This window comes from Corvus kubaryi, unplaced genomic scaffold (assembly GCF_017639235.1).
Source record: "Corvus kubaryi isolate FWS band 111438036 unplaced genomic scaffold, C.kubaryi_AGA036_p1.0 133, whole genome shotgun sequence".
Classification (NCBI taxonomy): domain Eukaryota; kingdom Metazoa; phylum Chordata; class Aves; order Passeriformes; family Corvidae; genus Corvus; species Corvus kubaryi.
This window is the reverse complement of record NW_024580667.1, coordinates 5,435,944-5,450,488: the sequence shown is the minus strand read 5'-3', so window position 1 is coordinate 5,450,488 and position 14,545 is coordinate 5,435,944. Positions and strand designations below refer to the sequence as shown.

Below are 14,545 nucleotides of genomic sequence, written 5' to 3'. Positions count from 1 at the left end.
GACAACTGTGTATTTGTATCATGAAAGAATTGCTCTTAATGTCTACTTCATGATTCTCCTTCTTTTTTTCTTTTCTTTCTTTTAACTGGAATCTATTCAGTGACCTAAATTTTTTGTTCCTCATAAGCTCTGCTTGGCTCATGCATGAAGGAAAGGGGCCAAAGATGGCCTTGTGCCACCGCTGGTCTGCTGGGGACTTGCTTAGCTTCCCATGTAAATTGGCCTCGGGCTGCCCTCGTTTGGATCTGGCTCCATCCTTCAGCTTTGGCTGCAGCAGCCCTCAGGGGCCGTTCCACGGCCAGGAATAACTCTGCAGCTCTCCGGCCACCCTTCCAGCCCCTGGATCCCTCCAGCAGACCCAGCATTCATCCCTGAGCCAAACGGCAGCATCCCTGAGAGCAGCGGGGTGGGGGAGGATGGAAAACCCAATTAACCCTTTTCCCCCGAGAAAATGCAGGGGCTACACAGACGGGTCGGGCAAAGGTGATGGCTTCCCTGTGTGGTGGAAGAACCCCACGGCAGGAAAAGCCGGACACCAGAACCGGGTCGGCCCCTCGCGTGGCTTAGCCCGGAGGTCCGGAGATCCGGGTCAGCCACAGCCACCCCGGGCGGCCGCCGAGAAGCGCTCACCGAGCGCAGGTGGGGCGGCGGCGGCGGCGGCGGGCGAGGGGCGCCGGGCGGGCACTGAACGCGCTGTGCCAGACCCGGACCGGCTCCGCGGGGCCTCCCGGCCAGCACCACCCATCGCCTCCGCCTCGGCAGCAGCGCCTCGCCCGCCCCGTCCGGGAGCCGCGGGCGGCGGGAGCGCCCCTTTCCCGCCTCTCGCTGCCTCCCCGCCCGCCTCCCCCGCGCTCCCTCCGCCCCCTCGGCCGGCAGCTCCCGCCCGCCGCTCCCCGCTGCGCAGAGCGGCCGTGCCGGCGGGGGATGGAGAGCCAGCGCTGCTTCGCCAACCGCTTCGATGACTACCCGGGCAGCCCCGCGGCGGCGCCGGACAGGGAGGCGGCGGTGCCGCTGGTGACGGCCACCATCGAGCGCATCCTGCGGGAGCTGCCGCCCCTGGGCGGCCCCCGCGGCTGCCCGGGCGGGCTGTACGGCGGCGTGGCCGGCGTGGCCTACATGCTGTACCACGTCGCGCAGTGCCCGCTGTTCGCGCCGTCGCGGGACTCGTACCTGCGGGCCGCCCGCCGCGTCGTGGACGCCTGCCTGCGCTACCAGGAGGGATGCGGCGAGGCCGACGCCGACACCCGTGCCGCCTTCCTGCTCGGTGGCGCCGGGGTGTACGCGGTGGCCGCGCTGGTCTACCGCGCCCTGGGGCTGCCCGACTACGCCCGTCCGCTGGGCAAGTTCAGGGAGCTGAGCGAGGTCTGCGCTCCGCTCTCCTTCCTCGAGTGCGGCTCCGACGAGCTGTTCGTGGGCCGCGCCGGGTACCTGTGCGCCGCGCTGGTGCTGAAGCAGCGGCTGGGCATGGAGGTAAGGGCGGGCCGGGGGCAGCGGAGCAGCCCCGGGGGCACCGGCCCTGCCGTCGGCGGGTCCCCGGGAAGCTGGGGCGGTCCCCCGCGGCGGCTTCCCGCGCTGCTGCCGGGCCGGGACGGTGCCCGCGGTGCTAGAGGGGGACGTAGCGGTGCCGCGGCCATCTGCAGCTTGCACTTTTGGGGACCAGCTGCAGGAAGAGCCCCCGGGAAGCGGGGGCTTTCCCTGGTAGCTGCTCCTCCGCAGCGCTCCTCCCCGAAATGAAAAAGATGCAGCTTTGGCCAGCGGGAGCGGGATGGGGTCCCGACTGTGGAGCGGAGCGCTGCATCCCGGGGCACGCCGAGAGCAGCAGCTGTTGGTTGCCAGGTGGTTAATTACTTGGCAGAAGCCACCCCGGGCTTTTCAAGAGTATTTCCGTAAAATGAAGTGGGTAAGAAAAGAAATAGCGTTGAGTAAAACAGAGTGAGGAACCCTGTAGTACTAAGCGGTGCTGTGCTGTAATTTGTCAGCGAGGAACCAGGTTTTGAGGGGCATTTGGTCTTGCTAACCCCAGCATTCAGACTTCCGGAAATCTGGTCGTGTATTTTGGTGCTTTTCATGAAAGAGAGCAGGGGATTTTTTCCTGGAAACCCGAGATGTGGTTATGGTTCAACATAGTATTGGTTTCAGTGATTGGGACTTCACCCCTAGACATTGTCATTGTCAGTACAATTTAGCTGACAATTCAGAGCTTCCACTGATTATGGCATTACAATTATTGCAACTGATTGTGTTTGCTGTGGTGATTGTAACTAAGTGGTCAGTGTGGTATCTGACCAGACAGTTGGTAGATTTTTTTTTTTTCCCCTGTCCTCTTGTCAGGTCCAATCTGTGTTTCCTCTGTTAATCACTGATTTGCAAGTTCATATGCTTCTGGCTTTTTTCCCTCCCAGGAGAGGAAGCAACATTTATTTATAAGTAAATAAATGATGTAAAAACCAGTGGCTCTGCCCCATCCAATACTAGTCACTGCAATTGGAGTCTGAGGAAATTCGCTTAATGGAGGTCTCAGGAGGCTCGAGGGTATTCAGAGAAGCCAGGAAGAATGTTAAGTCAGTTAAATACTGTGATTGCCTTCAACTAGAATTCTTACCACGCTAAGCATTTCAAGTAGCATAGCAAGCATGCTGTTTCTTTGTATAGGATTGTCTGAAGACCATAACCATAAACATGGTTCTGTTATGTGTAACCATAGCCGAACTTTTCATTCTGGTGGCATTTCCCATGACAGGAAAGTTTTGTAGAGACATCACAATCCTATGTGCAGCAGTGCCTGCCTGAAGGTGGTTTCTCATGGAGAAATAAGCCATCCCTGTTGGTTCAGTTTGCACTGGGGGAGTGTGTCCAGCACCCATGTCAGTGCTTATGATGGTGTTGTGACACACCAGCAGAAGGAGGTGGCACCCTGCACTCTGCTGCTTTATTTAATGCCTTTTTCTATTTGTCTTACATCCCTGAGAGCAACTGCTGAACAGTTGGGAGAGTGAGTGCAATCACCTCTCACAGGCAGCGTGAGGAAGGGGAGAGCTCTCCTCTGTTTGCTTGCTGAAAAATCATACTATAGGCAGCTGTAAAGAGTTAAACATCCCCACAGATAAGCACAGGTATGCACTTACAGAGGAATCTATTTAGCAGGTGGGTTAATTGCTGTTTTGCCAATAAAACATGTCCTGTAACCCCTTGCTGATGTTTTCATTGATAAGATGATGTCCTTCTATAGTATTACTTCTGTCAAATATGTCGTAATTTTAAATGCATAGTGCAAGAAATAAAGCACACTGTTAATTATTTTAAAATTCAAATTTAATTTTTTTAATTTAAAAAAAGATTTTAAAAGCTTGCAATTGAAATATTTTGTTCCTTTGTGAGGAAAATTATGATTTCTAGTCTATATGTACTCAAGCTTGAGCAAAATTTGTGTCCTTTGATAAATATTCCCAGCCTAGTACAGAATTATTTTAATTAGTACATTGCCAGACCAAACCCTGCATCTTTTTACAAATGAAGAAAGGGATGCCCAGAGAGAGTGCATGTCATTTATTACCCAAGGTCAAACTGTAAGCCAGGTACATCCCAGAATAGAAGCAATATCTTGTGATTCGAACCGCTGGAAAATGCTACCTCCTGTAATTTGATTGTGCACAGCCTCACATGGCTCATTGCATCATGTTTTCTTGTTTCCCACGTTTTGGTTTTTCTTTTGTTTTTTTTGTTTTTTTTTTTTGAGGACACTCTGCAAACATTTGCAGCACAAAGTGAAATCCATTCCTTACATTGAAACACAGCCGCTGCTGCCCGCATGGTTTTTTCCTCTGAAGGAGTCAAATGGTGACCTATATATGAGAAATCGTTTGTCCTTGAGAAAAGCCTTTTGAGGGAATTTTATAATTTATATCTTGGGTTTGTTTTTTGTTTAATCCAAGCAGGGACGGAAGGAGACAGCTTTATTTCAGCAAACACAAATTTAGCTCAGCTGCTGGGCCCCAATACTTCAGTGTCTTGCTAAAGAGTCCTGGCATCTTTAAGCTTCACATGTTCTTCATGAAATTAATGGACTGTCCTGAAGGATCCAGTCTATTGGATAACACTGACCTCATGTGAAGAAAGCATTTACATTCATCTGGTTTTCAGATTTTTAGGCTAATACAGCATTTTTCCCTGATGAATTAATTGGGATTTTTTGCATGAGTAAGGATTACTTCAACAGTCAAGGCTTAACAGGATTTGACTTTCATGATGCACTGTGCATTAGGAAAGATGTTTATTTTCATCCCTTCTTTAATTTCCGTTATATTGCAGTCAGTGCTTCCCAGACAGCGAAAGGTAAAATATTGTGTTGGCAGAAACAGTGTGTCATTTGTACAGGGTGCATGTACTTTAGCTGCCCTTAACTGCTGTGTTTTCACCATTCAAGGAAAAAAATTGTTTTATTCTCTCTTAAGTACATCTTTTCCTATTTCTTGTAGTGTTGGTTCATTGTGTGTCCTTGGGGAAATCTGTCAGTCCTGCTTTTAATTACCTTCACTCAGTCTCTGTTTGCTTGGGCAAACAGCAGTAAGACACTGTTAAAATGATGGTCCCATTCCTGTGTTCAGATGATATTTTACCCTCTCCTCAATTTTTTTCCGTGATGCTTCTGTCCCATTTTGTGGTTGGTGGAGCATGGTGTGCCTCGGTCGTTGCACTCCCTTCTGGCAATGTAACTGTCAGATGACAGAGGAAAAGGTACAGAAGTTCAAGTGGCTCTTTGTATCGCCATCTGCTAAAGATGCTGCTGTCTTTTAGCACAGCTTGGGTTATCTTTTAATAACTGACTGTATGGATGGGCTCAACTGACTTCCACTGGCTCGGGGTTGCAGCAGCACAGACAGCAGTGGTGCCCTGTAGGAGACAGGGCAGCATTTTGCACAGCCTGGTGCTGTGGTTTCATTGGAGACCGTGGTTTCAAAAGACATTGGGGACCCTGTGAGAGACCCTTGCCTGCAGTTGCAGGGGTGACAGGCTTAACTAGCACACTGTGCCAGCAGTGTGGCCAAACCTGTTCCCTCAGGGACTGAGGCGCTGGGGAGTCTTGAGAGCCTGTAGAGGCTCTTCATGCCACAATGGTCAAGCTTTCTGTTGTCTGTGTGGCAGAGGGGCATCTCAATTTCCTTTTCCAGCCAGTGCTAGGTCATGATTTGGTGTGTGTTTCCAGTGGTGTTGTCCTGTCAGAGTGTACACAATTCTGATATTCTGTCGGGGCCTACCCAGAAAGGGCAGTGGTCTTTCTAGCAGGACCTCATTCAGTGTAAGGCCCTACTAAAAACCATTCTTACCCTGCCTGCCCTCTGTCACTGAAGCCTCTTTTGTCTTGGATCTCACAGGATTGCAAATCAAGCTGAACGAACTCCACCTGGTATGTGGAAAGCAGGAATGGCACTGCTGTGGGATGTCTGGAATCTGGATGCCAGAGCAAGGGAAGCATCAGGTGTTATTTTAAAAGGCAGTGGAACGGAGGGATGTGCAGTGTGTGGAACCTGATGGGTCCAACCTGTGTATATTTTGTAATATTCTGGGAGAGAAGATACAAATGAACGAAAGTTATTTTCTTTCAGCTCCTCAGACAATTCTAGATGATGCTATTTGTTCCTTAGAGTCTTCCCTCCAGATAGTAAGCTAGTTTTTAAAGACTATTGTAGGTTACTTTGCTCCACTTTTTTCTTTTTTTTCAATCTCTTAGGAAAAAATTCAAAAGTATGAGGGGAAGAATCTTCCTGAGCCCTGCCTGGAACATGTTCATTTGCAGCTCTTTAAAGTGGAATGTAGCTGTATTAATGCTGAACATAGTTTTTCTGAAAGACACACAAATTATATATCTTAGCAAGGGATATCTGCAAAATACCCACAAAACTGAGGCACCTCCAAGTGCTGTAGTGCAGAATCTCTGTGTCAGGCTTTTAATCTCACCTGTGCCTGAAAGGGGAGAGTTGGCCTTTGAGGTGAGATTTCATTCCTCCCCTGTGGCCATTAAAGTCCTTTCTCTCTGTTGAAGAATTTGCCAGTTTGTCTGAAACGTTGTGGTGTTTTAAATGTCAGATATCGTGGTGCTAGCTGGGGCTGTGCTGATTTCATTATTTCATTTCACACACGCCACTACACAGCCAGGAAGTCTTTTTTTTGCCAGGGGATTAAAATGAGTTAACAGTAAAGATAAAATCTTTTGATCCTAGCCGGCCTCTTTTAAATGTACAGTCTCCTAGTCATGATTTCCGAAACTACACACGGGGGATAAATTTTGCATTAATTGATGAATTTAAACCAGGAGTTGAAAACTGAGTTTTTCTAAAGTAAACAGTGAAAAAGGGGAATTATTTGCATCTGGATTTTTTTTTTTTTTAAAAGAATCTGGATAATTTGGGTCTACATTTCAGAATTTCCCTGTTTCTGTTCAGCAAGGCAATGCGAATCCTTTTTATTTTAACAGCCTTTAGACTGGGAGATTGGGACATCTTGATAATGGCTGCCTGGATTCAGTTCAACGCAGTGGACACTGAATATTCAATTGTAGAGTCAAAGTAGAAAACTGGAGGTTGAAAATGTTGACTTTCCAGTGCACTGTTTACCGGCCAGCAAAAAAGCACTGTAATACAGACTGGATCCTGCTGGAATTGGAGGTTTGATTGACACAAGTTTAGCGACGTAAGTAATGCATTCTGCTGCAGAAATACGGATTTCAACCGCTTATGGCTGAAGAGTGGTATTAAAAAGACAGTTCTGTACAAAAGCAGTGCTGCATCTCTGTACCTCTTTTTGCTGTCGGAAGAACGTTTGTCTATGCAGCAGCTTCTTTCTGCTGAAAAAGCAGCCCAAGCAGTAATACTGATGATATAATAAGAGATTTTAACAGAAAAAAGACATGTACTTATGCAGAGGCATCTCTTGTATCCAGAATAGGTTTCTACTCTCCCATCCTTCTCCTAACTCCTTTAAATTTCATATGCCAGCATTTAACTCTTAAACTTTGTCAGTTCAGTCACCTTGCTCATCAACCCCATGGAGAACTTTGAGGTCACCCTTTGGAGTTTGTCGGTGCTGCTCAGAAGCAGAGATGTTCAAGGCAGTGTGCCTGCCCACTGCTGTGCTGCCTCTGGCTTGAAGGTGAGACCTGCAGGACAAAACACAGGAACTGGGATGAGGGCATGTTTGTGGAAAGGTGCTGGGCACTTGTTTGGACCTGTGGTGTCTGGTGACTGAATCTCTGGAAGCATCTGGAGTCACCAGTGTTTGAAGCAGAGACGCAGGGGATTTCTCCAGCAGAGAGGTGCAGGGTTGGGCTGGGAGCTGCTGTTTTTCACAGCATTCGTTACGTGGGGTCACTTTGGTGGCACAGGTTTCTTAAATCTATTGCCTTGGGTTTTCAGATTTTTGTATGTTGTGTTTTATGCGTACACCAAAGAACTTTATTACAATACTGTGTTTCCACAGGCAGCAATATTTGACATTGATGTTTTCCCTCATGATTTTTTGGCCTGATGCTTACACAGGACCAAAAGCCACAGTTAACTGTGCTAACTCACAGGTAGCACTGGATGACACAGCAGAAAGGAGGAATGTGCATGTCAAACATGCATATGTGATGGAGTGTGTGGAGGCAGAGACAGGCAGGCATGGGGAAAAAAGACATTTGACCAAGGCTGAACAGAGAGGCAAAGAAAGAGACAATTAAAAATTATTTTAAAAGCAAAAGAATTAGTTGCTGGCAAAAATAGAAAAATGGAAAGTTGCAGAAAGGTAGCAGAATTCAAGGATGAAGGGAAAAAGGCAAGAAATAACATAGACCCTGGAGCGGGGCAGATTTAAAACTAAAATCAGATTCTTTGACAGACTGGTAGAGATCTGATGGCCAATGTACTCAGTTTAGAAGAAGGTAAAAGTTCAGCAGAACAGTAAACACAGAGAGAAGAGGACAGGCAGAGGAGTAAGCTACATTTTGCTGAGGAAAATTACTATTTTTGTCTGCTTATTTTTTGTTTGTCACTCTTCTGTCCCTGTATTCTCTTTGCATATGCTCATACATTTACAGAAATAGCTGTCATCACATTCAGTGCTTACAAATCAGAGCACAGCCTTATGTGTTATATTCCATATTTTCTTTAAGGAATAACTGAGACTACTGATGTCTGGGAGCAAATAGAGGCTTTTTAATGAAAATTGCTGTACTTCTGACACTGACATTTTCCTGTTACGTGCATATAGTACTATAAATTAGTGTGTAACCTAAACAGTAATGCTGTTAGTAAACTTTACTTTGGTACCAGGCTAAAGAAGCAGGAATATGAAAGAATGAGGAAGAAAAGAGCAGCAGGCTAACAGCAATTACACTGTAAAAGCATAACATCCTCAGCACTTTACAGCACTGAAATGGAGGGATAAAAGTAAACTGCAAGTTCCTCTGTAGCCATTTAATATACATTGTTAGAACATTAGATTTTTACATAAAGAAGTAGGACAGCTATGCATCACAGCTGGCAGGGTGCAAATGTGGAAAAGATCCTCTTCTTTTGTCTCACCTTCTTTAAATCAATAGGTCCCACTTTACTCTGTTAATTCAGCTGGACAGTCTTAAAATCAACCTACAGCCCCAGTGGCAGGCTGTGTAAAGATTGCAGAGCAGGTCCTCAGCCTTGCCTCTGAGCAGTGTTGAAGCTCTGTAGAGAGGATCAGGGAGCCAGTCAAAATGGGCAAGTCCCATGGTCCTGCCGTCACCCAACTTCTCTATTCCACCCCCTTTTTAAAAAAAATTAGAATTCAATATATGCAATCAGGTCACTATTTTTGATCAGATGATCTGTCAAAATATGTCTTTGTCTGTGTCTGTCATGGCAGGGAGTTCTTTGACCATTGACAAGCATGAGATTAAGCACCGAGTGATGTTGTGTAACCTTCTGTCCACTCCATTACAGCAGAGCTCAGGGACAATACCCTGTCAAAACGTTATTTCTTATCTGTGTTGTAGGATTATTCTCAATTGACAGTGAGCTGGAGTACCAAGGCAAAATAATTCAAATAACTGTTTCATTTTAGGTAAACATGATCAAAAAGTATCTTAATAGCAGTCCAAGCTGTGGCTGAGTCATTTGGTGTTTCTCAGCTCAATATATTTTGATGTCTGAGAGAAGAACCATAAATCTATTTTTGCAGTACATCAGCATTCCTGAATTCTTCATTTTATTGGCTTAGTATCTCTTGTTGAAAAACAGTGGATCATGAGTGAGATGGAATGGATGTCTGATAGCACTGAATTATCTGGGAGAAGAAAAAATGTGGCAGATAAATACACCTTCTATCTGTCCAAGGCATTTAGTTATTTTGTGTGGCTAATCTTTTTCTTCGCAGGATGCTTCCAATCCCTCGTTGGTACAATGTTAACATAATTGAGGATTATAAATTGGGGATGTGCTGGTCCTATTTAGATTTCAGCATCAAGGAAATGAAGGCTGCTCTTAAAAATGTGTGGGCCTGGGGCTAGAAGCAGCACAGGACAAAGCAGCCCTGTGGTGGTGGGTGGGTGCAGAATTGGAGAATGGTAATTATTGCTTATCCGTACTGGTGTCGTTCTGTAGTTTGTCTGCTCAGTCCTGACCACCAGATAATATCCCTACCACAATCAAAGAGCTGACAAGGACCTTGAGGGGTAATTCAGGCTGCCATTTAGCCCACAGGAAGATGTACCTGTGCCTGTCATTCCTGGCAGCTGCTCTCTAACCTGCTCTTCATACCCCCAGTCAGTGATGAGGGATATGCAGCCTGCCCTGGATGTCTGACACACTGCTTTTTTAGAAAGTCCAGCCTAATGACTAATCTGAATCTTGCTTTTAAGCCTGGTTTTCTTCGTCCTCTCCATTGAAAATAGCAAAAAAATTTTTTTCTCTGTGCAGAAGCTCTTTATATATTTCAAGACTGTGATTATTTTTACTCTTATTTTTTCTTCTCTAAACAATCCTAATCCTTCCAGTCTTCCCATGTGTGTCATGTTTTCTACATCTCTGGTCATTCCCACTGCACTCTACCAGCCTCCCTCCAGCCTTTCCTGAAGAGTGCCAGAAGTTGGACACATGGTTCTGGCAAAGACCTTTCTAGTTTAACAAAGAGACAACTCTGTTCCTTCAGGCCTTTTTTCCATATATACAGCTCAGTAAGGTGTTTGCATCTCACACCAGCGTGACACTGACTCACCTCCTGCTCATGACCTGCTATTATCCAGCACCCTTTTAATGGGCTGCAGCTCATGGACAGGTATTCTTTAGGAAAAGTCTCTGAAAAAGTGAAGTAGGTAGGGGTCATGTAGAGACAGGGAATCATTGAACTCTGTGCTGTGATATGCAAGATGAGAAGCTTCTTCAGCTGAAGGAGCTTTGTGTCATTAATGCCAACTAGAGAATCTCTTTTCCTTTGTTCCCTGAATAAAGCTGGGAATGTGTCATTCTACGTTGTAACACGAGGTTACATCCAGGGGACATCTGTGAAGTGATAGAGTTCTTTTGTGGAAGTAGCCTTGGAACAATATATTTGAGAGGGCTGTATTAAGTCAATTATTTTGTCCACGTTAGAAATCAAGGAGTAAGTGAAATCTGAAGTGTGTGGAGGTTAAATTTAGTCTGTTCTTGTGATTTACTTTAGTTGCTAATGTAAAGATAAAGCTCAGGGTTGTCTCTTGTTCTTGCCATCTGTGGAATGGCTAATGCTATACTAGCTTTAGTATTCTAGGACTAAGCCAGTGATTAAGTAGTCAAAATTCCACTTACAATAACAATGGACTGCAAGATACACATTCCACATGGAGCTGTTTAAATTTGATCCGAGCTAAGTCAGTCAAATATGAACTTGGGGAAAAGTCTTAGCAGTAGAACAGAAAAAGAAACTTGTTCAGGCTCTTTAAATAAATATTGGTTTGTTTGGTTTTGGTCTTGCAGAGCTAAATTCATCATGAGCTTTCTTATTCCAGGCTGCCATTTTCATCCATGTATGTTTTTTATTATGGCATCAAAAATGCCTGGAAATAATGCCCATTTAACTGCTACACATCCAGGAGACAAAATGTAGACAGAGTTGTAGTATGAATGCACTTGTCCTATTTTAATTTTATTCTTTAAGCACTGTGGGACTGCTAACTTATCTTGGTAAAACAAATATTTTTAGGTAAATTTAAAAAAAAGTAACACACAGGTAAGCTGAGTCAAACTTGGACTTGAATCTAAATGTCTCTAAATTAATAAAATCCACACCATCTATCTGAACAGTGGATTAGCATGCTCAGATTTGGATTTGGCTCAGTTGTAGAGTCAAAGCATAGCCATGGTTGGAAGGGACTTCTGGAGATGTTCTGGTCCAGCCCCCTGTTCAGAGCAGGGTCTGCCAGAACAGGTTGCCCAGGGTTGTGTCCCCTTGGTTTTGAATATCTCTACTCCATGCCTTTCCTAGGCAACCTGTTCCTGTACTTGGGCAGTCTCACAGTAAAAAAGCTTCTTTTTATATTTAAGTAGAATTTTCTGTCAGTGGGCACTGCTAGGAAGATCCTGGCTCTGTCTCCTCTGCTCTCCCCTATCGGGTGTTTATACACATCCATGAAATCTCCAGAGAGCCTTCTCTTCTCCGGGCTGAGCAATCCCTGACGCAGTACATAGAAAGCACACAGTCATTCCTGCTCCATTTGCTTTCCCCAAAAGCAGGCTCACAATGCCATTCCACTTCCTCTGACTTCCTCTAGTACCTTGAATGGGTGAAGGATTGCAATTTCTTTTCCTTGCACTTGAAAGCATGGAAGGGCCTAAAGTCTAGAAGGGTCAAAAGGACCCACTCAGCACCATGGTCCCCTTGTCAGTCTGCTGTATAAAGGAAGGGCAGAATCTTCTCTTAGCACCTAAATATTAAGGTTTGATAAAATTGTTCTGGTTCTGGCAGGCAATTGGGAAGGTTGTGGATCTGAAAAGTTTTAGTGTAACGATTTCTTTTTTCCCTACAAAAACAAAGCTGGTTTAGTGGATGCTGCAGCTCAAACGCTTCTCAAGGGCCTCGCAGCCCTGCAGCACTGAGTGTCTGCTAGTGAAAATGCCTGGATGATTGGAGGAGGTAGACCATGTCCCCACCATTGAAAGAAAACAGGAAATACACTGAAAGTGCCTATGCCCCTACACTGTTTGCCAGTGGAGGAGGAGAATTCCCTTTCCTATGTGATGTATGAGCAGCCAAGGATACATCAGTAGAAAAAGGCAAAACCTTTTTCTGAAAGCTGAGTTACAGGCAAAGGAATGATAAAACATTCTTTCCAGTGTCTGCAGATGGCCAGGACATCCCTCAAGCATGAGGGCTATGAGGGAGGTTCTTTACTGTCATTATTTTTATGGAATTTCTTTCAGATTCTGCATGACAGACATCAGAGGACTTCAGTGTCCTTCTGGGCCCTTGAAGTGAAGCTGCTTTACTCCAAGGGCATCAGAATATTAAGCACACAAAATAGGGTATGAAAGGCATATGGTAAAGAGCTTTAAATCATGTATTTTGACTTAACAAGCTTGCCTTGGAAAACACAGTTTGTGATCTGTAAGTCCAGAAATAGCTGTGTGGGGCCCTCCTGCCTCACTTTGCTCAGTTCCTCCTGTGGGGCTGCAGAGAACAGTCATGTAAAGTGACAAATCCTGCAAAAGAAAGGATGGCATTGAGTGCTCCCAGGGCACCATGTGTCATCTGTAACATGAGGTAGTAGTAATTCCTGTTAGTTAATTACATGCAGCTAATGGCCAAATGCTGTGAATATTTCTTTATTACTGTTAGAAGTGGTGTGATTTTTCTCATGGCTGTTTTTCTTCCTCCTTGCTGTCTGAGGTTAGAACTTGTACAATAATCTGAACTGTGTGTTCTGACACTCTTTTTCCCAAACTCAGCTTGGTTTACACCCAGTCACAACTGAGAATAAGTAGCATAAAGGGAAGATTGATAAAGTTTTCCTAATTTTATTACAGTACCAAATGGCAATCTTTTAACTCAGAGAAAAGTACAGATAGTAATCCCATTACTTACCAAGTAGGCTACGTTTTAAAGAGCAGTATTCCACACTTCTTCAAATAAATCCCGTGACTCTTACTGTGCCCTTGAAATGTGGCAGTATTGAATTATAAGTGACTGTCTGTATTTGAAATATGACTTGGATTGTATTTGGAGTTGTGGGCATATTTCCAGGCAATGCTAATGGCACTGTATGCCACTGGAAACTCTTTTGTCTTTTGCTTCAGAACCATCTTGTCGAGGTGCCCTGGAGTATCTGGGAGCTACATACAGAACATCAGGATTTTTACTGCATCAGTCTGCTACCACAGTCTAAGGATAGAGTAAAATTCAGATGACTCAGAGGACTTGATCACCTTCATCTGGTTTTCCTGCATTATGCTGTCAGCATTCTTCCTGTAGCTTAAGTTGATATTTCTATTCAGTGGCTTATTGGCATGGCACAAATTGCAGATCATCACACAGAGTAAAAGTGACATGATGCCAGCATGGAGTTCTCTAGAATTCCCCCCGCTTGAAGGCAGTGCTGGTGCTTCTTTAAAGTGACTAATTTATGCCTTAGTTAGCCTGTGAATGATGCTTTTGTGTCGCTTACCTCATTTAACTAATTTCACAGGTAGCCACATTGTTCCTCAGCAGCAAATACTTAGACATATTTCCAGGTGTCACATGCCTCATAAAGATCTGCATAGTAGAACTGTGCATATAAAGCAGCATGACATAAAGAAGTCTTCTGAGACAACCAAGATCACGTGTTGTAAACAACAGAATCATAAAATTAGTGCCTGATGAAAGAGCAGTAGCCAATACCTTGTTTACATTTGAATAGGTCTTTTGATGCAGTGTCAAAGATAATTTCTTTGAAAACTTAATTCATTCTGGCTTGGATGGGGATATTGGGGATTTGGAATTGGCTGAAAGACCGCAAGCAAAGCTAATCATAAGTACTAATAAGGGACTGATGTAGCAACCAGCCTTATTTATTATCTTCATTAATGATCCAGAGGAGGCAGATATCTGGATAAGAATTGCTTTGGCATTTAAGCTGAAGCAAGTACCAGACACTATGCACAGGCAGAGGGAAAGTATGAAAACAGCTCAAGAGATTAAAAAATGAGTTAAAATAAGGTTTATTCTTATTTTTTAGTGTAAGCACATGTATCTGGGAAGAAATATCTGTAATACTTATCCTGTATGCTGGGAAGAAACTGAGGTTCAAGTAAGCTGGACATGACAGGGCCTGAGTACATCAGAGTTCAACACTGACTTTAATATAAATTCTTACGTTCCTTTGCTTTTGTTCTCCAAGGGAATGAACAGCTAATACCAGTGAAAAGCCATAACCAGTTCTCATTATCACAACATGGCAACAAGGTCAGTGAAATTTGGGCTCCCTACAGGGCTGTACCATCCAACAGAGATACTATGTATTCACTCTCTGGGATTCCTCAGACCTTTCCATTGCCTGAAACTCACCCAGGATGCTAAGATACCA

General features: G+C 44.8%; 1 protein-coding gene across 1 annotated transcript in view; it reads left to right on the top strand.

The window, feature by feature from the left end:
- The first annotated feature begins 856 nt into the window (after positions 1-856).
- LANCL3 (LanC like 3) overlaps positions 857-14,545 on the top strand; it is a 39,153-nt gene continuing 25,464 nt past the window's right edge. Inside the window, exon 1 of the mRNA XM_042035419.1 lies at positions 857-1,470. Within this exon, the coding sequence (XP_041891353.1) occupies positions 925-1,470 (546 nt within the window). The 5' untranslated portion in view covers positions 857-924. The remainder of the gene's footprint in view (positions 1,471-14,545) is intronic.